Below are 26,554 nucleotides of genomic sequence, written 5' to 3' on the forward strand. Positions count from 1 at the left end.
CTTCATTTCTTTATTTATTGCTCTGCTCAGAACATATTTGCCATACGTGTGCTTGCATGCATGTATGTTTGTAAACACGAGTTAAAAAAAATCAAGTTACAGTCAGTTGTCAAAATTTATATTTTTATTTCTAGAGCTGGATGTTTTTTCATTGCAACTTTATCTAATAAAATTTTAGATGATGTATCTTGGGCTCACAAAGCTATCAGTATTTTGAATCCTGTTCAGTAATATCTACAGTTATACAGTAGCAGTAATCAATAAGAAAAAAAAAATACAGCTTTACTTATTTATAAGCGTATGAAAAGGTGTTTCCTGAAAAGGGATTCTGTCTTGAACCCAGATCATGATGAACCAAAGTAACATAATTTGAATTGTATATCTTATGCTGTTTCTTTTCCAGGAGTCATTAGGCATGTTGGAGATGCCCTGAAGGATCATGCCTCAAAATCTCGCGGGAAGATCTGCACTATCGGTATAGCTCCCTGGGGCATTGTTGAAAATCAAGAGGATCTTATTGGCAAAGATGTAAGCACTATGCAGACATATATATGTTTCTAATATATGTCTTATGTCTACTTTTTCTTTACTCTCTACCCTCACTAACAATTTCTCTCAGAATAATTCCTTGCAGGATTTGTCTGTAGCAACATAAATCAATATATACATTAGGTTTCTATTATGCTTGATAACACTTTAAAGATAGCAACAGCAAAACTGCTATGCTGTGCAGGTCAAGAGATGGGAATATGCAGTGGCTTCTAGTACATATTGATTCTTTTCTTTAAAAATAAATTATAAAAAATTTCATTAAATATTATTCTTCAAATGTGTCTTAAACCTGTAAAATTAGATCTCTATGAGCCCTGAAAAGTGCCTAAGAAAATACCAGTTGCAAAGATTGAGCTCTGATTTGTTTTGCAACAGTGTTGTGACACCTTAGTTAACTTCATATTTATAGATAGTCCCCCTTATTTTCCATCCTATCCCTTTTTATTACTACAGTGGCAGTTCAATACAATAAATGTATTTAACACAAGGCCAGGGCCAAAAACTAGTGTTTCAGGTACCTTTTAAGTGAGAATCAACTTTTCTTATGCTCCTTTGTATCATTCTTCTCTTTTAAACTCATACTGTTCTTCAGGAAAATGAATACCTCTGGCTTTAAATAGAAGAATGCCTTGCTTATAGTGTATTCTAGTTATATGTTATTTGAAATATTACTGAGCCTTCTTTTTCTTTTCTTTTTTTTTTTTTTCCTTATTTCTGGTTCTTTCCCAATCATTCTTCCTGAGAACCTGCAGCTAACCTTGAATGGAGAAGAGATGCAGTCTTCATTCTGCTTAATGAACATTTTCTTGTCCAATTTGCTCTCAGTCACCCTGCTCAATATATTTGTACATTAGAAACCTGGGGAGGAGGATTCAATTATCAGCCAAGTCAATCCGAATTACAATACAAGTGGGAAGAAAGAATCCAATAGGGATTCATAGCAATTTACTATTAAAGTATAACCATTAGGGAGAATTCCAATTAGCACAGTTTTATGCTCTCTAACACCACCAAAGCTTGTATAATAGGGCTACTAATACTGATAGCACAGCAGGATGAGGCTCTGTAAGAGCAATTCAGAGTCAGTTATGGACATTTCTGGGATACAGTCCCAGAGCTGAGTAGCAGAAATTACTAATCATAAAGATGAGCTGCTTCTGATTATGTAAGTGTAAGACTATTGTGCATACCCATTTCAAATAAGGCATCTTGCCTGAAGATTCATGGAGTTCTTCTGGAAACATTACAAAAAGACAGAAGGCAAGAGAGGTCATTAAATTGGTCTTGAATTAATTCATTTTGGAACATTATGCTTCCTCCCTTAGTTATTTCCACCTGCCAGGTTGTTCCTTGCCCCTTTTCTCAGCTAGGCACCACCTGCTAAAAGGACTCCACTGCCCTCCTTTGCAGAAAGGACTGAAGAAAAATATGCTATTTGCCTTGTTCCAGCCATCTGAAACCCATCCTCCGATTTACAGTTTCTTTAGATATTTTCTGTTAAATATCCTTCCAGACTCTGATCATCTGGGAACAGGATGAGCATTTAAAAATAATTAAAAAAAAAAAAAAAAAAAAAAAAAAGCTTGGCCAAAGCCTTCTGTTAATGCGGCTTTTAGACCTCTCTAGTGCCCCTGTGATGGTACGGATACTGAATTTCATCTTTGCCAAATCCGTCTTGCTGCGGCTGAGCCTGCAGGCCAGAGAGAGGCAGGAGGCAGGTTGCTCTCAGAGCCTCTCTTTGCCCAGATTCGCAGCTTCTTCCATGCCCGAAGCAGAGCCAAGCTTGGTAAAAGGCCTAATAAAAGCTGTCTTAACTCATTGTAGTCCGCTGGCTTGTCCTGGAGATATTTTACCCTAATATTTCATCCACATCCCTTACAAATGTGCTGAACAGAACATGCAGAACAGACTTAGCATGAGATAAGTTATTTTACTGCTAATCTACTTCCTGACATTCAATCATTGCAAAAATTAACCTTTCTTTCTTACCCTTTTCCCTCTCTTCCCGCAATTTTCCTAGTTATTAATCCCTAAAATGACTTTTCCTCTTGTCCATATGTGCAGTTTCTTTTAGAAGCATTTGAGGAGGAAGCTTTTTTGAAAGCTTTTTGAAAAATCAAAGGATACTCTGTTGACTGGCTCATTAGAGGTGAATGCTGCGAAATGAACCAAAAAGAGGAAGTATAAATAGTACCATAAGCGCATAAAATGAATCATCGTTAAGCAAGTAACAAAGAGCACAAAGGATTTTACAGGGGGTGGGGTGAAATAAGTCAACCAATAGCAAAAGGCTTGTTGAACTCTCGCATCAGTGTGGCTTTATGCCTATGTGAACCGTGTCTAGTCCAATTATGATCAAACCAAAGAATAGTCAAAACATACCCTCACTGCTTGGAGCAGCATCAGATGCAGAAAACTTGCTTGGTCATGGAAAATTTATGGGAAAGGAGGGAGTTACCCGTATTGCCCATGCAGACACACATGCTGTCTCTCTCTGCCTCGTGGACATCAGATTTTGCTTGGCAAAGTTGAGCCACAGTTAACGCTCCAGCCCGTGTTTGTCTTATGTTTTCTGAAGTTGTGACTGAGTTTTATGATGCTTACCAACCCATTCAAATGGGTCAGCTCTCAGGAAGCCCAAGGGGGTTTCCTCAGAGCCATAAAGGGAAACGGCCAAGTTAAGCAAATTATCACTGTTATAAGCAATTTGTTTGGGTGTTGCTTAAAGGTCCCAAATGAGATTAGTCTTACTGCCGTACTGCAAAAGCACAAAATAGTGCTCATCTTGATATGCTCAGCATCTAGTTTAAGAACAAAGCATGGAGGGGAGTGATGATCAGTTGCCTTTTTCCCAATTCTCTGATAGAAAATAGGAGAAAGATGGCTTGTTCAGCCTTATAGAAAGCTGCTGTCATAAGCAGGTTTCTTGTTAAGTACATAGTCACTGTTCCTTTTAAAAGAGTGCACCTTGCAACCTTTTGTAGCACACTTACTACTAATATCATTGACTTTTCTCTCAGAGTTGTTCAGTCCTTACATCAGTTTAATTCCTACTTACCTTGCTGTGCCTCCAGGCACTGGACCTGGATTGACAAAAGGACACTTTCTATTTCCTATGCAAGATTTTTCAAATCCATCTTTTTTAAAAACGGAAGAATAAGCATTTGAGAATCAGATCAAAATATGTTTCGATTGTGTAACTTAGTACATCTCCAGTATACTAGGATGTGCTGTTCAATAGAAAAAATGCCATGATATTTTACCTAGTAACTTGAAAGGAATGCAATATTTTAGTAATTAAAATTTGAAAATAAAATATCCCAAAACTTTTGTCCATTTTTATTAAGTGAAGTTAAAATTGAACTCTTGTATTGTGTTGAATCACTACAAAATATAAGTCATCCACTGTTCCACACTTTATATATAATCTTTCTATATATAGAACCCAGGGGAGTAAAAAATCCTGAGATCTCTCCAAATTTATTTGTTTCACTTAAGGTGCTCTTATAGCCGCAGGTGATAACTTGTTTCTCTCCTCACATTACTTCATTAATTGGTGGCCTACACTCAACAAATACTCAACATTGGCAAAAATGAGGTTCAGCAGAAACTTTGGAGAAAGTCGAATAGTAATCCTTTTTAAGAAAAGTTTTATGCAGTGAGGAGGAAGTAGTCATGGTTGGATTTTATGATTTAGTGCAGCAGAATACAGAAACTGCAGTATGAACCTGCCCTGTAGATTTGTGGCAAAACAGAAAATGTTATCAAGAAGAAAACCATTTTCTGACAGGAAATCATGGGTTATGTATTAGATATAGAGATATGTATTCACATACATATCAAATCTTTTCATGCACGCTGTGTTCCAGAACAAATTACATTTTTGACTCTGTAGAAATTGAATGTTGAAAACAGAATCATAACCAAGTGCAGTTGTTCTTTACGGACTACTAACCATGGGTGCCTGTTTTTTTTGTTGTTCAGAACACTTGGAAAAAAATAAGGTACTTAGAACATAAGCAACAATTACACTTCTACTTGAAACTTTCTTTCACATGCAGCTGAAATGACAAAATTGTGGACCAAAAAGTGTCCATTTTAGTAAAAAAAAAATAAATTTGTATTGAATTAAATGTATGTTGTATATATATATATATATAATGAAGTCTGTTTTTCCCACTCTGTGTATAGTTAACACCTCACTTATTAAAGACTGCAATCTTTCTTACAGTAAGCAATTCGTATCAGTGCAGTTGATGAATATTTTAATTGTAACTGGAGCAAAGGCAAGTCATCAGCAGAGTTTTCGCTATTATGCTCGGACAGTACTCACAGAAGAACTGGCATAGCTTAGTTATTCATATATTCAATTTTTTCAGTATGTGTTTGGATGATGGAAGAAGGAAGGCTGAATGCACTTTGCAGGATCAGAAATCTAGAGATTAACTGGAGAAAATTGTTTGAAGTCAGCCTGTCATGAAATAAGTGCTATTGGGAACTTCTCAAATTTATTGAGGCAATAACTGAGTAATAACTGTTTCAGAAAAGACATCCCACCATATTGGAGTATTCACTAAATAATTACTAACATTTGGTGACTCAGTAACATGATGCTTTTGCAGAAGGAGAGGTGCTATGTTGGGACTTGGTAGCAAGACTGATGCATGACAGAGGGAATCATTTATTTCTTTGGAATTTGGCATGGGTAAGGCTGACTCCAAAGTCTAATTCTAAGAGGAATCAAGGAAAGTTTGTGACTAAATAGAGCAAAGAGGAGATTTAGAAACATCAGCTTAGAGCATTAGGGGGTTTTGCTATGTATCACAGCCAGACTAACTGAGGAATACTTATTTTCACATATAGACAATGTCCTGCCCTCTCCCTTCTCCATGATCTCGTCTGTAAATCCTCCATTACTCAACAGAATGTTCAAGTAACCCTCCTTTCCGGAATGTCACCTTGACTTTAGCAAAGGTTATCTAAAGCAGGAAAACCATTTAAGAGTGAATCTCTCCTCACTCTTCACACATATGAAGAAAGTATACAACTGTCAAGTTCAATAACTTAACACTTGAAACCATATTCTTTAAAAAACCTCCCAGTGAGTCTTGTCACACCATTTGTGCTAGTTGTTCTTATATTCAGTATTTGTTTGCCAGAAAACATGTGCATCAGGCTAAGTACTGTCAAGATGAGCTACATGTTTTCTTTTTATTGTTTCATTTAATTGCCAAGTTATCTTATGGCAAGAGTTCACTTCCTCCTCTCCCTTATACATTGCAGTGAGAGAAAGAATATATTTTTGTGCAGCTACTTTCTGTACATTTCAGAATTACAAAAAAGCCTACAAACCTCAAGCAGCTTTAAGATTACGTCTTTATAATGCCATGGTATTTTTTGCTACCAATTTTAGCCTAGTTTTGGTAGATATTATGCAATAATTTTCAAGAAATATATTATAATTTGAGATTAAATTGAATTACTGGGAAAAAGATAATAACAGCCACAGCTGATTATTTCCCAATTTCATTTCAGCATAGTTTTTATCTAAAGTCAAAATATCAGAGCCCCCTAGGAGGCCTGGTCATAGTCAGGAAATAATTGTCCTAGGAAAAGATGCAAGGAAAAAAGATTCCTCCTGCTTCCTTGCAAACTTCCATGTAGGGAGCATGCCTGAGGCCAAACTTGAAACAGGCATATGTGCAGCATATACATAGGCGTCAGAGTGTAATGCTTCCAGGAGCCTCCAAACAGAGCCAAGAGCAACCCTATTCCCTGGTGCACTGCAGAACTGTGCGGTTAGGAAGAAGGTTTAAGCTGAACAACATTTGCATGGCATGGCACTTGTGTGGGTAGGGAGCCATGGACAGATGTGTTGGGGGCCTGTTACTGAGCAGTGTTGGAGCTGGAGTCTCGCTCATGGATGTCATGCATCCTGTGCTAGGTCTTCTTTGATGTCAGTGCTTCACCTTGTCCTCCACCTTGGGAGCTGCTGCACCCAACACCACTGTCCAGCTGGCTGGAAAGGGAGTTCAGAGGTGGCCAAGTGGAAATCCCCAGAAATTGACAGGTTAGGCCCCTATTGAGCAAGTCACACGGAGTCACACAGTTGTTTGTTTTTTGACCTCTCCGCTCTCCCAAGATCTCAATGTCTTGGGTGTTATTCATATGATTAATTTCTCTCTCACACCAAATTGCATTTCCTAATGTACATGTCTCACACAACTGCTTTATTAAATTTTTGTCCATCCTACACAGTGAGATACTTTCGAGCTATTTTTAAGCACTCTCCCTACACTGAGTCTCAGAGAGTGCCCACAGAGAGTGTAAACAGAGTATGTTAGTGCTTTTAATTCAAGTGTGCTGCCTCCCCAGGGTACATATATGTGCTTGCTGGAGTGAGTGCAGTTCATTGCCTATTGACCAAATGCCTCTGCTTGGTTCAGCAGGAGTGCTGTTTCGCAGGGTGCCTGCTCTCACAAAAGTTAACCTATATTCAGAGGTGTTGTCTTGAGGATAAATACTTCCTTTCAGCTTTGCAGAGGAAGATGCCATGGGCTATTATTCCCCCTTCTAGATGCGGAAAGAGGAAAATCTGCTGAGTGTTGTACTAAAGCAATCCACCGCAAGCAAATAACCTCAAAGCTTAGGATTCAGTTGCCTTGGTGAAGATTTTGCTTATCCTTTAATCAGGATAGTCAGAGTTCATGTTACGGTCTGTGAACTCCATTACAAAAAACGCGGAGCTAGGAAGCTCTGCATGCAGTGAACATCATTGAAAATAAGTGTATTCTTGTTTATTCTTGTTTTCACATTTCTAATTTTTATTAATAACAGGATTCACCTTTTAGTGGCAGACACAGAACCAGAGCATTACCTTCTAATCTGCCTTCAAACAGCATTACCAAATCAAGAGGTAGTTTTGGAGGTTTTGGAGCTGCAGTTTATTAAAACTGGAGAACAGGCTATTCCTGTTAGAAAACCTTAACCAGTTGCTCTTGAGGACAAACTGCCAGGTTACAGCAAAATCACATTCCCATTGGCTGATTGTTTTTCTTGTAGTCACATAAGGAATGGGTGACTCAAGTCCTTTCTCTCCTGACAGGTCTGTGTCCTCTATACCGAGAGGACAAAGCAACTACAAAACATGTAACTGTTTAAAGTGGTTTTTTATTTTTATTAGGAAGTATGAAAGAAAGTTTTTTCATACTATTCAAGCTATTTATAAAGATTTATTTCTCAACTAAAGAGCTCTTTTAAGTAACAAAAAGGGAGGGAAGACTAAGCTTATGTTTGTCTGCTTGCAAGCATTTTTGCCAACGCCTAAAAATGTACATTATTGTGCACCAAAAAAGACTGAACATTTGTTTATTTTGCAAAAAGAACAATGCCAGGGCCTTGAAGAAAACTCCTTGCTGATCAAGTGTAGCAGAGACAAGTTTTGTAACGGGTCACTTCAGCAATATTTCAGTCAAGAATTTCAACATATTTTCAGAAGGAAAACAAATTTTCAGAAGAAACGCTGCAATTCCAAAAAGAAAAGGCAGGCCTATCTAAACAATCCAGGGAGCAATATTTCTAGCATTTGGCTTTGAATGATCAGCCACATCCTTCAATACGTGATAAAATGTTTTGTCACATCAGCACAGCCTGACTGATGGAGACCCACCAAAGCAACTGATGGACTGCGGTGGCCCAGTGTCATGGTTTGGTCTGACTGGAGGGTAGGAATGGGGCAGCTCTGGGCAGCTCTGCAACAACATACTCTGTTTGACCACAAAGTAATTTCCCCCGATGAAAACAAATCAAAGGCAACATAGAAAATTCCCTTTTGAATGGCAACTTGGTCATGCTATTGTGAATGCAAGCAGTTGCCTTTGTATTGTGCTGAGGCTGAGGCAACATTTTTTTCTCAAAGAAATCAAAAATGTTATATAATACCACGTGCACACCCCACCAAGAGTGGCATTCACTACTCTGCAAACTCAGGCCCTTTTTTCCTTGCAGAGATTTTTGCTTGTGTTTACATGCTGGCAGAACGTCCCTTGTGCTGCTCTTCTTACTTAAATGGAATCAGAAAATCTGAGTAGAGGCAGGGACAGCCCTCTGGGAGGTTTCTGGCAGGTGGTTTGGCAGGTCTGGCAGGTACTGAGGCCGTGGGACTGGTGGGTGCTCTGCAGATAGAGCCAGAAAGGATCCTGTAAAGGGAATTTGTGAAAAAGTCATTGAAAGGCAGGTGGAAACAAGGTGGGAAATGTGAGTGTGACCACACAGTCCCTTGTAGAAATGATCCTCAACTGGGCTTATCAACAAATCGGCAGCCACAAAACAGGTTACGCTAAAAAGACTCTTTAAGCACTGTCTGCATCTAGAAGGCCGGTCTCCACATGATTTTTACACTTAGATGGCCCCCTGTCTTAAGTGCTAGGGTTACCTTCTGTTCCTTACTCACAGGACAGCTGAGCTCAAGAGCAATACTGAAATAGCTATTCACAAACAATTTTGGAGTTTTTTTTTTTTTTCTGTTGTATCATTCTGTCAGCTTGCATCACATAACTGATTCAGTTCAAAGGGTCCTTTCTATTTAGCTATCTTCTTCCTCTGCCTCTAAAATGCAGGTGGTCCGACCATATCAGACGATGTCCAATCCCATGAGTAAGCTGACAGTGCTCAACAGTATGCATTCCCACTTCATTTTGGCTGACAATGGCACTACTGGTAAATATGGAGCAGAGGTGAAACTTCGTAGGCAGCTGGAAAAGCACATTTCACTTCAGAAGATAAATACAAGTGAGTAATATTCTGCCTGTATTGTTTTATAATTACAATTGCATTAACAACACTAAGAGTTTAAAAAGGTCTGTATGTATCTAGAATGCTGCTATCTTAATTGGTGAACATGTGTTAATAAAGCTAAATAATGGTGAATAAAGCAATACAGTTTGATTCTAGTACTGTGAGTGATAGTATGGGCACAAATGAAAGAGGTGAACTGGTTTCTGGTAGCTTACAAACCGTCTTTGTTAAGGTCCTCAGGTCCAAAGATATAAATCTTTGCTATGTCTCCTTAAAACTGTATAGTGGTCTGATCCTCTTTATCTCATAAAGAAAAAGATACAATTATAAATGGCACAGAAAAGGATGAAATAAAGTAAAGGAGCGTTTTCTATGACATGTAACTAAACAGAAAAGGACTTTCCAGATTGGGAAAGTAAGCATCTCTGCCTGGATGTAGAAGATAATATTCTAATCTGAACATGTTATTGTATCCATCTTTTCATAGCCCAAACCCAGAAACATTTTGATATTTTGTCTTGTGCTTTTATTGGTATTTCTGTGGTCGTATAGAAGCTTAATTTCGGTGACGAGGTGTTTGTTTTTTATTTGTTTGTTTTTCTAAATACCTTCAAATTTTTTACTTCCTCTATTTATGTGCTTTTAGTTATTAGAAAATTGTTGCAATCACAGAAGAAAATGATCATCTCTGGAAAATGAACCTGTGCCCTAAATAGAGAACAAATCCTCAGTTTGGGCAGTAGCCAGGCAGGACTTTCTCAGTCTTACAAGCAAACTTCAGCATTGACCTGTTTAATTGAAGTTTAGGAATAAAAACAGAACTAAGTTTTCAAAAGTGATCACATGCACAGCCTTTCTGTTGATAACTCCCTGTAAACATGCAATTTGAAGGGCAAGGAGATTGATGTGTTTTGTGATATGGACACTGGAAACTGGAATGAGACCAGGAAACACATTTAGCCTGTCAACCCTGAGAGGATAATGAATTACAGATGGGCCCAACGGGCTGAATTCAAAGCAGCATGTTGGTAGTGCTTTCTGTATAAAGATTACAGACTGTGCTTAAATTAAAATGTTGTGCCACGTGGATCTTTCAGCATCACTGGTCGAAATTTCATGCTACAGGAAATCAAAATGGGAGAATGAAAACATTATTTTTATGATATCGGTTTGTATATCTCTTTTTCTCAGATGGTGATGTGTGTGTATGCGTGCTTGTTCTTTGCTGTATGTTTGTGTGTGCGCGTGTCTGTGTGTGTATGTCCTTAGCAAATGAAGATACCTAGACTCACCATCATTTGTATGTAACATTTGAAAGTGACATGATGTAATCAAATTATAGAACACTGTGCAGTAAATAACAATTCCTTTGGAGAGGAATCCAAGCAAAAACTCGCAAAACCATCAAGGATCTCTTTTCTCAGATCTGGAGCTCCTCCTTCCCCAAGAGTGTATATATATTCTCTTCCCTGCTCCAGTGATCTCTCCCTTCTGAATCTGTCTGTCTGGTAAATATAAGAATACTTGGGTCTCGCAACACTTCTTCAAAGACAGAAATATGAGAGGACTCTTAAGTGGGAAGGTTGCTAGTGAAATTTATAACGCATTGGTTCAGTGAAGCCCAGATTTTTTTCCTGCTTTGTAGATTTGAGTAACAGCATAACTTCAGCAATCAAAATGCCTATCACTGCAAGGACTTGGAAGTTCCTTGCCTCCACCCTGTGTTGCTTTCTTTGCTTTAAAAGGTTTGTGTCCTGCCACCAGTGACCAGAGCGCTGGCCGTGTGGGTGAGATGAGCAACACCTGTGCCCATGGCTGCTTTCTGCTGCCTTTCTGCACGCCCGTCCCAGCGGGGCAGACACTTCTCCAGCCCACACGGGCCCTGGCGGTGACGCAGGGGACCCCCGGCCGAAGGGCAGCGCGTGCAGTCGTGTGTGCCTGTCCTGATTTGCTGCTTCTCAGTAGTCAGCACGTGGAGTGGAAAAAAGGCACTGACAGCACGAGGCTTGGGTTCCCCAGAAAGTCAGGAAAAGGTACAGCTTTGCCTAATCCCCAACAAAAAAGCAGGGGGCTAGAAAGCAGTGCAGATTCAGGAACTAATAAACAGTCAGTAACTATTCATTTCATAGCTTCTCCTTGGACAAAAGTGCTGAAAGCAGATTTTATTCTTATTTTTAAGCCTTCTTTACTTTTACATGCCAGACCTGTCATTTCTTCTTATTTGCTTTCCTTTTCTTTGGCTGTATCTTATTTCATCATGGGGATAGCTCTTCTGAGTATCCGGTATCAGATGGTATTCACAAAGAGAAATTTCAAGCTTGTGTTCACCTATTAAAGATACAGAGAACTGTATTCCTCTCAAACAGATTAAGCAAATAACAATCTGTATTCTTCTAAAATTCAAGTTTAAATCAGGCCCTTAAATATGCCAGATAATTCTGAAAGACTGAACTGCTTTTTTCTTTCCAACAAGCTATAATTCTCAGTTATTCAGCAGAGTCTAATTTCCTGAATGTTACAGATCTCATTGTTAAAAAATATAATAAAAAGCTTGTCCTATGCCCTCTATTTTAGGATAGAATATCACCAGGGAGAAGAAAGCCTTCACTTGAATACTCTGTTTCCCTAACATTTTTTCAGATTTTACCACTTCCATAACTCTTGTTCTGTGGCCAGTATCGATATAATAACAACAACAACAACAACAACAACCTTTTCAGGCAAGCAAAAACCACAGTCACATTTGTGGGTCACTCAGAATCTGAAAATTCTAGTTCTAGGCTAGTTAGTGAGTTGTGCATTTAGCTGGAGGTCAATATGATGTGTCAGTGATCAGGGCAGGTCTTATTTTCACAAGAGAGGTGATCTTAACACAGCCTGTCAGGTGTCTCTTGCAACCTAATGCAATAGTTTCAAAATATGTGATTTTGAAGTGAAAGTAATATGAACTTTTTCCCAAAACTGTTTCAAGTTCAAAATCATTTCAAGTTCAAAATGAAATGTAGAAATGTAGAAAATGAAATCTATCATAAATATTTCTCAGTTTTCAGTTCACAGAAATGTTTGAATCCGGAACTTTTTGCCATAATTTGGCAGTGCAATCATCTCAAACTATACACTGGAATGAAGGAAAAAATCTTTCTGACCACCTAGGCTGTATGGCTTATTTGCTCAGCATTGCAAAGATAAATTGACAGCTAGTGTAAAGTTTTTACGCTGAAACACAAAATTGATAGTTTTACTTCATTATTTTTCAAAAATATTGCACTATTGAGTAGAGAGTAAAAATTGCACTATTTTCAAGAGGAATGCACAAATATTTTAAATTTAGTAAAGTGTTACAGTTCAAAAGATGCAATTTCTGGGAATATATTAAGCTACTGCTGTGTTTTGAGCTATGATGTTTTACTCAAGTCTTTTCTTGACATGTAGGTGTCTGTAGCACGTCTGGCTGCCATCATTCCCTGCTGCCATTTGCAAGTGTAGTCTCACTAGTGTAGGATGGATGAGAGAGGATAACATGTCCACATTTCTCTTAAGGCAACTCAGTACATGGTTTGCCTTGTTTGCACTGGAATGCATGTTGTATCATATTAAGGTTTTAAAGAGATAATTGAAATTGAAAAGGCTTTGGTTCTCAAGAGAGATTTTTTGCCCCAACATTGGTCCTACTATTCAATTACTCTTTAAAAAAAAAAGAGTATGCATTCATTAATTTCCTCTCATCCTCAGTATTCTTCATTAAAGTCCTACTAAAATCTTATGTCTCAAAAGTTGTATTTATTCAGTTATTGAGGATAAACTTTCTTTCTAAAATGTTAAGAATGTCCCTGTTTTTCTAGAATCCCCCACACAATACATCCCTTCCTTCCCCTGCTTCCTGTAAAGTCTTCAGCATTTATTTGTAGATTTTTGTTTCCCTTTGCAGAATTTTTTCCCCAAATATTGCATGTTCTTTCCAATGGATCCCAATGGTGGAAAGAAAGATCAGAAGAAATTGTTTACAAGTATGAGGCAGGACATTTGGCAGAACCAAAAATCTGGTATTGTTAACTGGCATTGGATCAGAAATTAATGAGCTTCTTGTGCAACAGATGTAAAAGTGCAGGTGGTGTTTTTTTTTTTTTTTAAACTATCCTGAGGAAATGCTACCTGATGCTATAGAAACAGAACTTAATGTATTGCCAATCAGACTATGTACCTGCTAAACAGAGAGAGGAAAGAAATGAAGCATCCAGTTACATGAAACACCCTATTGCAGATCTTCGAATTATGACATTCATTAACAAAACATCGCTATGAAATGTGCTATAATGACTTTTGCTAATATGTATACCGCTACCTCATCTTCAGAGCACTATTGAGTGTCATGATAGAATCAGCCATGCCTTCAGCTTGAACCACAGAGGAAACTTGTTCACAAACTGCATGTTGGAGGTTACAGGCCATTGCTGTTTCTCTGCAGACATGAGACTGGGATAGCTGCCATGGCATCAACTCAGGTCAAGGACTGTTAATCATTTTCAAAAAAAACCCACCTTATTAGGTTGAGATTCCATGAGTTTACCCATTTTATTCTTAGTCAGAAGAATGCTTTCTAAAATTACAAATGTAGTCTCAAAATAGTTCATGTAACATAAATTTATCCTTTTCTGATATTTACTGAAACTCCCTGTAAAAAATCCTACATAAAGTTTCATCTCTTGACTTTGTGTTCATCTTGACTTATTTATAATATACAGTTCATCCTTCTTTCTTGCATTACGGCCTTCATTTCATGTGGTATAATCATGGCTATTCTTTGAAATCAGACTCAGATCCTTAAACCGCTTTGAGTATGTTTGCCAAGTACTTCCATCTTGAATATACTGCTCTCCTTGTAAATGATCTTACTACAATTGTGGAGAAAGTCAAGTAAACAATTGCTTAGTTCATATACCTACGATGCTCACACATAGACTATGTGGAAGTGACAAATTTGAGTAAAAGAGGTTATGAATTAGTAAAACTGTCAGTTTCTCTTTAAAAGAATATTTCTAATTACTTGCCCCAGAATCAAAATCTGGAGACACAGCATAGAAAGCATACATACACCTACATTGTATTCCTGTAGCTATGTGTAACTAAATAACTATTTCAGGAATCATGCAGTTATTTGCTTTTTCTTGCATATATCAGTACATACATACCAACAAATATAAACTGGCAGTGAATCTACTACTCTGCCATCTTTGCCAGCTACATTTATATATATATATATATATAAGACTATTCTTAAAAGAAAGCTGCACAGTAAGAAAAGTGCATTGCTTTGAGGAGTGATGTTTTGTAGCCTGAATAAATTTTTGTGAGAATGAGATAGTCATTTCAGCCTATTTCCGTTTACTTTGGCTTTTATTTGGAAACAGAACAAATCTCGTTTCAGCAAGGCTTCCACAGCACATAACCCAGGGTTTATGTTTATCAGATATTGTTTTGTTCAGGCATTTGGTGATCCAGCTGGCAATTAGTTGCACAGGTTATCTTCAACAAAGGGAAAGTAAACAGAATAATTGGTTTTTATAACTGGCAAAGTCAAGCAAACACGGCAAATACTATAGCTTTCACTAACTCTGCATGAGTTGGCATCAAATCTGCCAATTTTTTTCTCTGTTGTGTCAACAAATATTTGTACTATATTTACAGGGATCTCTTATGTGTTTGCATGTGTTGGAGAGGGATAATTTACTCTCAGTAGTGGCTTAGAAATTGAGAAAAATGACTTTGTAAGACATTTGCAAATTTGACAAATGGTGTTGTAAACTTTGTCATCACGTACTTTTAAAATGATACCTCACTTATACTATACCTTTGACCATTAAGTCTTGGTCAGAGTACTGCCAGAATTCTCTGTTCCCTGTAACTATCTGACAGAGATTTTGAACCTTTAAAATTTGGGAGGAGGGGCAGGGGAACTTTGGGAAAAGGTAAAATATAACCATGAAGGCTAGGGTGTTCACATTAAGATTAATAGTTTCCCTCAGGGATTAAGATAGAAAAAGGATCTAATGATTGCTCTAATGATTTAAGAAAGGCTTATTTGCAAGTCTGGCTGGAAATTAATTTAATACCAGAAATCACTACTTAGATTTACGGCATTATGAGGCATAATCTTGGGGAAGGAAAGAGAAGTAATGAAGCAGAAGGACTTCACTGTCTTTAGCAGTGAAAATGACAAGGATAGGTAACGTAGCCTAGATGGTAGCCTCTAGATTTAGACAGTACTGGTGAGAAAAACAAAGACTTTTTCACTGTGAAAATTATTTGTTCTTCATAAAGCTAACTACCACTTTCCTCTTCAGCTGTCTAAATATATCAGAGCTGTAAAGAAAAGACCTTTTCTGGGAAGATTTTTAAAGGATTTTCTTTCCATAAGGCCCCAGAATTAAGTAGAAGTGTGGATATGTATGAAATACATATGTGAAAGCAACACTATTCAACCAGCAGACAATAGAAAAGTATACTTAATTGTGAGGTCTTTGAAAAAACAGTGGTTTGATTTCTGTTGCATCTTTCATAAATTTCCTTAAAAAACACATTCTTTCAGTTTGTTCAAAGCCTGAAAATCCTAACAGTGGACAAAATGCTTTCTTCTTCAACGACAGATGTGGGCAATAGATCAGGAGTCCAGATGCATGCTTTCTGGAGTAGACAAACTGAGTCACAAAACTTTGAAGAACAAGCTGCACAATACATTCTTTTTTTTAAAGCAAGTGTGACAAATATATTTAGTAAACCTCAGTATTAGTTTTCATCTCCTACTCTCCCACTGCAAGAGTCGTACCAAAGTGTTAGCTGCATTGTGCTTTGCCTTCTCAAAACAGAACAAACAGAACAGTGCGAGAAAAACAGAACAAAAATAAAAACAGTAAGTATTCTGTGCTGCACTTTTTTAAAGTGCTAGTGTCTAGTCCACTTTTCTAGAAACTCTGCAGTTGTCAGTGTCTTGGTTTTATTTTCTTCAAAAAAATAAAATCATAAACCTCTGGGAAGTTTGCCCCAGAATCTTTCTGCACTGCTCAATAAGTTTCACGCACTGAACTACACTGAAATTTCTTACAAGGATTTTCACAACAAATCCTTCAGTTATGCAGGTCCATCTTGTGTTCTTTTTACTCTTCTTGATTCTGTATTTCTGGACAAATAGTCTCCTAGTCTTAATAAGGTTTTGTATGGAATACTACAAGCCATTATAAATCTTCATTCATTCATATTCTACATACACTGTTCAGTGCCAAAGGTTGGTGCACACCTAGAACACTGTTCTTAAACAGAAAGACTTTAGTATAGATATCTTTGCATTTAATCTATCATTCTTTATAGTACTGGCAAATGTAGCTCAGTTCTGACAAGCACATGAGAAGAACTTACTCTTGAATACGGAAATGATGGGAAAAAAGTAAGTCAGTTGATTAGATGGAGGAGGCAATTTGTGTAATATGTCGACAATATCTGTTCATGTGACCCGTGGACTTCCCTTTGTCATCCTATGCCTGAGAATATATGAAGGGGGCTGGGAAGGCAAAGGGACGTTCAATTGTCATCACTGGCATCTTCTCTGACCATTGCACCATCATCAAATGCATTGGAATTCTCATTGTTTTCAGATTTTTCTTTCACATTCTGTGCAGCACTAGACGCATTTTCATAACTACATGGATAGAAAGATGAGGAGAACACTTCCTTCTAGGAGAGGGATCATATTGTAAACTAGGGAAGCTTTGGGAAGCATGAGTAAAATTCAAAACTGTACGAAGCTTTACAGATTTCAGACGTTATTTTAGCTTTATTTTATTAACATGAACTTCTTTCATCAGAAGGTTAATTATGCTTCAGAATTTCGCACTGGAACCAAAAATACCTCAGAGAGGCTTGTGAAAGAATAGATATGAATTAAATTCTTTTCTCAAGGCACAGAAACATAAACTACTGAAAGGATTCAACTGGATCTATTCATTCCTTTCATGGACTTCAGTTTGTGGTCTCACCTTAGAGCTGCATAATGTGTGGCTTCCTGTGAGATAATACAGTGCCAATTATATTGACAAATATGCAAAACCTAACAAGGAAAAACTCTTCAGTAAGTAATCTGGGGCAGTTCTAAAGCTGGTTATGTTGTAAAGTGATAGTTACAATATGTAATAGGGTTCCCATCCTAAAGGGATCAGGGAAAGCACGGAGGTGGAGAAGATTGGATGTCAGCACGAGATGTTCCTGAGTCTCATAGGCCATTACCTATAAGAACTGGTGAACTCCAAGAACTGTGAACCGGTTAGGTCCTGTAGTACTGGCTTAATAAACAGCTGACCGCTAGGACAGACAGATTATATTTTACTGAAATCCATGAATCCACATGCGCATCTTTGAATTTAATGCCTTTTTTAAACAATATAATCACATCCTGTAGGAAACAACTAGAAGAGCTATCACAGGCTTTCAAGGCTTAGAAATCCTAACTTTTAGTCTTTATACCGTTCTCATGTCTTGCCTATTTTTAGGAGTCTAAATATTTGTCCCCTTGCAAAGATCATTTTGCAAATAGAAAGAAAACATCATGATTAATTTTTTCAGATTTTTCATTGGATCTTCTTGTTACCATCACTTGGAATTATTTTTTGGAGCAGTTTCATCGTTGGCCCAATAATAAACGAAGATGCAGTCCAGGTGTCAAGCTCACAGGCTTGTCTGTTAGTACAATATCTACCAAGATCAGTGTACAGATATCAATGGCCACGTTTGCTCTTGTGCAACACAAGATAGTGGATTATTCTAAAATGGCTTACATTGCGTGTGCAATATATTTACAATGGTTTGTGAACCATAGAACTAAAGTGGAGGTCTGCCAGTGAAATATCCTTTAGTTCTGTGAAATCTAGTCTGTTCCTGGAAAAGATGTAGGACATACTATGACCTATGCTAGGCAGCATTCCCAGAAAAAAAAAAAATTAGGTGTATGTGCCTTCGTGTTACTGGTTTTGCTAACTTATTTGTACCTGTAACAAAGGCAGTTACATGTAGACAAATCTTAGAGGTGCTGGTTCCACCCAGATGCCAGTTATTCTCTTCAGGAGAGAGCAGCAGGGACAGTTTAGCTATAGGCAGTCAGGAGAATGTAGGAAGAGGAGAATGGAGGAAGAATCACTAATATATATCTCTTAGATAACACACAGTTATCAAAAGTTGAATTGAGATAGAAGAGGAAGGAGCTCTGAATAAATCAAAATGAGAGGCAAGCTACAGAGATGAAGCAAGAAGACAAAGGAGCACAAAAAAGACAAATAAATCTAGATCATATTCTTGGTTAAAAAGAGAATTTAAAAAAGGAGAAGAAGAAAAGGAGATTGCTTATTAGACATGAAGGAAAAGTGGAAGCGTGTTTGGGATACCAAAAAGGAAATTAGAAAGATGAAGATGCAGAATAGAAGTGATCTTAACAAGAGTAACAAGAAGAATGAATGCAAACTAGAAAGGAAGCAGTAAAGCTGAATAAAAGAGTTATAATAGTAATTTGAGCATGTGGTTGGGAAACATAAAGAAGATAAAAAGAAATGATAGCAAATGAGGTCTAGTGAGCCTACAGCAGAAGAAAACTCAAAGAAAAAAAAAAAAGGAAAATCAAAAACAAGTCCAAAGCTTGTGTGCTTTATTTCATTTAGCAACGGTTCTGTGCCATTCTGTCACACATAATCCTTTAGTTCTGTGCACTAGAAAAAAAGAGAATATTCTCAGAGTTTTCTGTATCAGTTTTCCAGGTCACTTTGATTTCTCTAGACACAGGGCATGTAATGAGCCTCCAGTCAAGTGGAAGCTCACTTTAATTTGCTAAATTAAGAATCTATTAAAATTATTTAGAAGAGAATGGGAGAACCTATCCTGTTTGAACTCCTTTTTATTTTTTATCTGCAGGTTTGTGCTGTCATTACTGAGTGTTTTTTTTCAAGAAATAACAGAAATATCTGTCTGTCTCATCTTCGCCTTATCTAGATTAAGTAATAACAGATACAGTGCTGGGGAAGGCAAAGGAAATAAGGGGTGGGGTGAAAGTGGGGCATAAGGTAGGAAGAGCAACAACCCTGAAATTACATTCGCTCTAAATATGGCTATTGTGGGAAGTTCCTTTCCCTCTGGGTAATGAGCCTCCTGGGAAGGTTGGTTCCCTTTGTGGTGGCGGGACTTACTGTTGGTGATTAACATAATTTTTCAGCTGAAATGTAGATGGAGCAGGTAAAGGAGAAGCAAACTCTCAGATTTAAAAACGGAGAGGCTTTTCATAAAATATATAAATCCTTTGAATAGCAAGGATGGAAAGTGGATACCTTTTTGTAGAGCTGGGAGAAGCTTCTGTGGAGCTGGGAGAAGCAGAGCTGCAGATATGTAGATCTATCTATTTGCTACTGTTATTTTAGACTAAAGTATCTCATAAGGCTCAGGGGTTTCTGAAAGGGTCTGAAGACTGCAAAAAAAAAAATAGCTGATCTGTAATGTTTCTTTGAGCTTCACCTAGAAGAAGAATTTGAATTATCTCAGGATGTTCTCTATTACCACTGAAGTTCTTTTGAGGCAGTAGGGACCATAACCACGGCCACAGAGAAGTCCAGAAGGTGAAACAGCTTCACTCGGTTGATTACTCTGCTTGCTCCATGGAGTATAGTAATGTTCCATAAGTAGGCTGGTCTTTTAAGACACTTCTTTATTAGAGCCAAGGACTGTATTACTTTTTTATTTACGCAAATTCATACAACCTCCAGATTGCAACTTCAGTTTGAAGGTGTCAAAATCCTCACACTCTGCAAAAAAATTTAGAGGCAAATGTCATTTTACTCTGTTTTAAGAATGAATGGTTAAGCCCATTAGTAGATTTCCATTCAAAAATCTTAGCTTATATCAAATACTTAGGTTAAACTAAGATTGAATTTAATCAAAATTTCTCACACGTGCTGCACACCTAATGCTTTCCCATCACAGCCATCTTCTGGAGAACCTGCTGTATGGCTGCACATTGTGTGGGAGATATGACTCCATCTGATTCATGTACTGCAGTGGGACCATCATGGTCATCAACACCCTAGAAAAATCCCACCTATCACCAAAGCACTTAGCTAAAATTTCCAGTTATAAAAATAAAACAAGTCTAGGAGAAAGCCCACCAAAATGTCCAGCCTGCAGAAAATCAGCTTGATATATCTAACCTACAGTCCAAAGTCAAGACACAGAAAGCAGAAATATTCTTGTCAAGGTTAATGAACTAGATCATCTCGGTTTTGTTTGCACAGATCTAAGGGGTGACCTCAGAAATACTTCAAAATATACTCCTTTAGTTACTCTTATAAGTATGCTTGCATATATGAGTAGTAAATGACATTCTATTGTAAATAAGTCATTTTCTTTACCTGTTGGTCTATATAGCAATGGATAACTCATGTTTAGCTCTTCATAAAAAGAATTAGTAATAATTTATAAGCCTGTTATATATTATTTATACATATTCTCACAGCATAAAATATTAATGTTTTTTCCAAGATCTGGGAAAACAAAGTAAACCTTCTTCAAAATATGGTAGGGTTTTTTTTTAAATACTTTTCACACTGCACTGCCATTTATGCAGTATTTTTCTTTGCAACCATTACCAGATTCATTCCTTTATTTCAGTTTATTGTTCTTACTTTCATATTCAGGCAATACTGTAGCCACAAAGGGAAAACGGGATTTTTCTGTGTATTAACATTGAGATGTACAAAATCCCAGTAATTAACATTAGAATGAAAGTATTTCCATACTACCTGCATAGAATGACAATTGCTGGAATGTTTCTTATTCCTCTACTGCTTGCTACAAAGGTATATGCATAATAATGTGAGGTTGATTGTTTACATCTTTTACCCAACATTACAGTACAATTTACAATGTTGCATAAATAGCAACTACAGCAATAGACACTGGGAAACATTAATCTGGTCTATTGTCCAAAATTTGTTTTATATGCCTGATATGCCCTAAATACAAATTATAGATTTAGGAATTAAGTTGGTGATGAGTCTCAGAGACTGGCTCTTCAGTCTCTATACTACTTTGTCTTCATTTGCGTGATTTATTACATAAAATGGAAATGAAAGAATACTCTTTTGTCTGTTTTCTGTTAAACTGATCATAGCAGACTGTCTTTTTGTATTCATAGCAAGGATGCTAAAACTTTGGTGGGGGACTTGGAGGCCTTATTAAATGAGAAATAGACAAATTTGGATGAGATGTTTCACATGCCTGCTCTTGAGTTGAACTATTTCCTTAGAAAATTTGAGAAAAATCTCCATACTGGCTTATGAACTGTTTGGATAATGTAGAATAACATTTCTGAGAAATCTGAGCTTTGATTTTTGGATCAGGTCTTTACTCACTTTAAATGTGAGTGTAGTCAACCAAGTACAGTGATAACACGGTAGATAGCATTTGGAGCCACTCTGAAGTATAGTTTATACTTGCAAATTGCCAGACAATAGAGATTCTCTGCTTTGCAGGAAGCAAAGAATTTGTTGAAATCAAAGCGTTAGATCCTGGAAAACTACTGTGGGTAAACTTGGAAAGACTTAAAACAAATTCTGCATGTAACTCTCAGAAAGCAGAAAAACACCATAACTTTTCAGACATTAAAAAAAAAAAGAGAGAATTTAAGTCTCTACAAAGGAGAAATGAACTGGGTAGTATATTGTTTATCATCTTCTAAGAAAGAGGAAAATATCTAGGTCTTTGAAAAAGCAAAAAATAATTATGGGTTTGGAAAACAATGTTTGAAGGTTTTTTCCACATTTTCTTATTGTCAGAAAGGAAACCTGTAATTTAAGGAGGGACCGTGGACAATATTACTTCCATGCTCCCTCCAGCTAACAAAATATGAATAACAAAAAAAAATGTGTGAAGGAAAAACTTATTTCTAGTTGGCTTCTTAGGCTATCCAGTTTAATACTTGGATGTACAACAGGAGACAGCAAGACTGGTGCTTTAGCCCATATTCTGTGAGCCTGTTTTCATCTCTTCATTGGCTCCTTTGTGATAGTCTCAACTCAAGGAGGAAGCTCTATTTATAAAGATGATGTCCTTGGCTTAGAAGAGAATGTATTACCTTCAGGTTTAGCCTCTCCCCTCCCAGTCTGACATTCATCTCCCACGTGGCAGGGCTGAAACAAGAGGCTCCCTATGGATATATGGGGCACTTCCAACCTCTTCTCTGTGAACACGTGTAACAGAGTCCTTGCTAGGGGACACTAGCCTAAACACTGCTTTGGCAGACAATTCCTGACTCACAGGTTTCTAAGGAGATACAGAAAACTAAAAGTAAAAATATTTTTAGTACCACTAAGAATAGCCTTCATCCAACACCTTTTCCCAAAATCAGACGTGATGTCTTGACTGACAACATATTCCAAAATTTTTCCAGTCAGGTAGTTTCAGAGTAAGGTAAGGCATTATCAGCTTACAACTTCTTACACCCAAAATAGTGAGCAAATGCTGTATTAATATCTTCTTAGCAATAGTAGCAGATATCTTACTCTACACTGATTTTGTTTTAGACATACCCTCTTTATTTGTTTCCAAATTCTTAATGTTTGGCAGCAAAAATGCACCCAGGATTTTCTAAAAAAAATTATTTTTTTTTTTCTAAAACACTCTTGTTTGCCCAATAGCTATTAAGGAGCATATTTCTTTGATATAAGCAAACAAGGTTTTATGTTTAAATTAATATAATATTACAAATAATACTACCATGAACATCATGGAAAACTGAGACTATTTTCCACTCATCTTTTTTTTTCAAATTTTAAAATACTCAAGCAGAATAGATATCCTTTTTTCCCTATCTGTGGACTTCCTTTTGCACACTGTAGATGCTGTCTGAAATCAGAAATTAATCATAACGAATCTTGGAGATCTCAAAACATAACATAACATTTAAAGACCTGCAGTTTAGAGCACTTTCCTGAAAGTTGCAAGTGTTCTTTACTCTGAAGAAATACCAAAAAAAAAAAAATCTAAACTAGTTTAAAAGATACTGTATTTCATTTCAGAAATAATTCTTTCTAATTTTCTCACCAAAGTAAAGAAACCATACTTCTTTATATATATATATATATTTTAAAAAATCTTTTCTATTTCACAAGGAAACCTGTTGGAACAATTTAAGGAATTAAATTTCAGTCTGGAACTTGATTGGGCAGGGATCATAGATAATGGTAATTTAAGGTTAATACGAGCTTTTATTTCTTTAAACTCAAAGATATAGAGTTTCATTTAAGAATAATTCAGAGAAAAGCTGTTTTCTTTTATTAGCCACAAATTATAGCATTGTATTCATGCTGCTTATGTTTCTACCGGATCAAGGAAGAACAAAGCCATCTGATTAACCACAGTAAAACACAACTGGAACACTTGCAGAGAATTTTTAAATGCCACGGATCTGCAGTAACTGCACTAGTTTAAACAAAGGAGAAAAAAACTGATCGATTTTAGAAATGTTTTCAAATATCTGATTCATGAGCCCATGAAGGATAAATTATTCTAGTAAATTATTTATTGCAAATTATTCATCTATCTGTAAAGACTAGCAGTCATTATGTTTTGTCAAAATAGCCCAACTGATGAATATCCAATGGAATATATTGATTGACTAAATTTCTGAAGAAAACTGAAAAAAAATCTGTTAGAAATCAGTTTGAAGTACTTGAAATGCCTTGTGCATCTACAATGAAGTATTTCATTCTCTGTCCTGTGAGGCTATGACATGCCTCACTTCTGCGATAGACATAAATCTTCTATCTTCTTGTGCAAAAAATAAATAAATAAACAAACAAACAAATAAATAAATAAATAAGTTGGTTCTTTCTTCTCCCTCTCCATTCTCTATAAATATAATGAGGATAATCAGACATTACGTCTTTCACACTTCAATTTGCTAAAATAAGTGAGCCAAACACCTTTAATCTTGTCTCGTAAGATACTATCTTCTTCCTCCATTTCTTCTAGTTTGCTTTTTTCGAACGTGGATAAGCAATGAGACACACAGCATTCTGGGTGGTTTTTCACGAGCAACTTGCACTATGGCATTGGTGTGTCCATATTTCTTACTGTAAATGCTTCACTATATTTATTCCAGGATCATGCCTGCCTTCTTCATGGCCATGCCATAGTTAAAACTCTCCTTGGATCAAAATACTTATTTGCAGATTTGCTAATGATTTTGTATGCAGCATTGTAACAAATACTTTATAAAAGACCGCCTTGCATAAAAGTCAGGAACAGGCTTTTAAAATACACTGGCTTTTATTTATCCTTATCTATAAAATGTCACCTTCCAGTCAGTTTTCAGAGGGAACTGTTGCACTTCTCAAGAGGAACGCTGATATAAGATTTCAATGAGCTTTCAATGAACTGTATATCTCCTGATCAGAGTCTATTTAGAGCTTCACAGTTATCAGTCTTTAGAGCAAAGATGGCTGAAGTAAGAACAGTGAAGGAAAATCTTATCCAACTATCAAAAATTCATTTATTAAGCAACTACCAGCAGAAGTAAAAATGTACAAGGTAGTGTAGATAAACAAAGCTACATGAGAAAAGTGAGTCCTGATAAAAAGTTCACAAAACTTGGCACGATTAGAATAGTCAGAGCACTAGAAATGGAGTCATAAAATAACTCCATGCAATTATATACTAAATTTTAAACTGAAGACTCTGTCTCATTGGGTGTCAGGAGTCTATCTAGTAATTATGTCAGGATGTTTCACCTGGAGGAATATTCTGCTCACTTATTTTCCTTTTTATTTCTCTTCTGTTTGCCACTCTCATACAAAATCATTATTCTTATCCTAGACATCACTATAAAAAACATTTCTCTTGTCACCTAGCAGCAAAGAAAAGCTTAGACACACCTTGAAATTAGGACTTTCTTTTGGACATGCTCGAGCACAGCCATGTGTATCATTTTAAGTATACTGATATCGGAAGAAAATCTTGTTTAGAAGTTTATCTAAAAATTTGATTTTTATTGTTAATTTTGTTGAAAGCTTCTAAGATATTTAGTTTTTATGCATGCTAAAATGAGTTTATTTATGCAATCAAAATTTACAAAGCTAAATTTAATTTTGTCTAGGCAAAATCTGCAAAAATCTAGACGAACAAATCTCTAGATGAGCAGTGAGGTGGATTGAGAACTGGTTTAGTGGCAAAGCTCAAAGGGTCATGATCAATGGCATGAAGTCTGGCTGGAAGCCTAGAGCTAGTTGTGTACCCCACCGGTCAATATTTGTCCAATCCTGTTCAACGTCTTCCTCAACGACCTGAATGAAGGGACAGAGTGCATCCTCAGCAAGTTTGCTGGTAATACGAAACTGGGTGGAGTGCCTGATACCTCAAGGGTTGTACTACTAAGATGGCAAAGAGACTGGAGCATCTCTCTTAAGAGGAAAGTCTGAGAACTGGGCCTGTTCAGCCTGGAGAAGACTGGGTGGAGATCTTGTCAAAGTACACAAATACCTGTAGAGAGGGTGTTAAGAGTCTCTTTACAGTAGTGCTCCACAATAGGACAAGAGGCAATGAGCATAAACTGAAGCACAGGAAGGTCCGTCTGAATACGAGGGATAACTTCTTTATCATAAGAGTAACAGAGCACTGAAGCAGGTTACCCAGAGAGGTTTTGGAGTCTCCTTCCTTGGAGATAGCCAAAAGCCATTTGGGCACAGTCCTGTGCAATGTGCTGTAGGTGATCAGGTTTGAGCAGGAGGGTTGGACCAGATGATCTCGAGAGGTCCCTTCCAACCTCAGCCACTCTGTGACCCTGTGGTTCTGTGAAATCATCTTTAGCTTAAATCCCTAAAAGGGATGATTTGACCCATCAGACTCTTAAGGCTCTCCCTTTAATTCAAGATTTTACTTTAATTCTTCTCTCTCATTTGGCTCCTTTTTCCTAGACCTTCCACTAACACCTTTAAAAACAGCTGACAAGCAGTGATTAGAGCAGCAATTCAGGGAAGTCCTTCATATGGGCAAAAAAACGTAATTAATGACTATGTGATCGGTGTTGATCAGTTTATGTTCCACCCTTTTTACACACTTTCATTAGCTTTGATTTCATAACTCTAGTTAAAGTTTTATAAGATAAGTAAACTGCACATACTTTATTTAA

General features: G+C 37.0%; 1 protein-coding gene across 1 annotated transcript in view; it reads left to right on the forward strand.

Moving 5' to 3' along the window:
* TRPM3 (transient receptor potential cation channel subfamily M member 3) overlaps positions 1 to 26,554 on the forward strand; it is a gene marked incomplete at its 3' end in the record, with an annotated part of 112,919 nt that overhangs the window by 12,657 nt on the left and 73,708 nt on the right. Inside the window, exons 5-6 of the mRNA XM_088537472.1 lie at positions 404 to 528; positions 9,171 to 9,342. Coding sequence (XP_088393598.1) covers positions 404 to 528; positions 9,171 to 9,342 — 297 coding nt within the window. The remainder of the gene's footprint in view (positions 1 to 403; positions 529 to 9,170; positions 9,343 to 26,554) is intronic.

The sequence above is a fragment of the Tinamus guttatus genome, unplaced genomic scaffold (assembly GCF_059628265.1).
Source record: "Tinamus guttatus ecotype Peru unplaced genomic scaffold, ASM5962826v1 Tinamus_guttatus_pri_ptg000782l, whole genome shotgun sequence".
NCBI lineage: Eukaryota > Metazoa > Chordata > Aves > Tinamiformes > Tinamidae > Tinamus > Tinamus guttatus.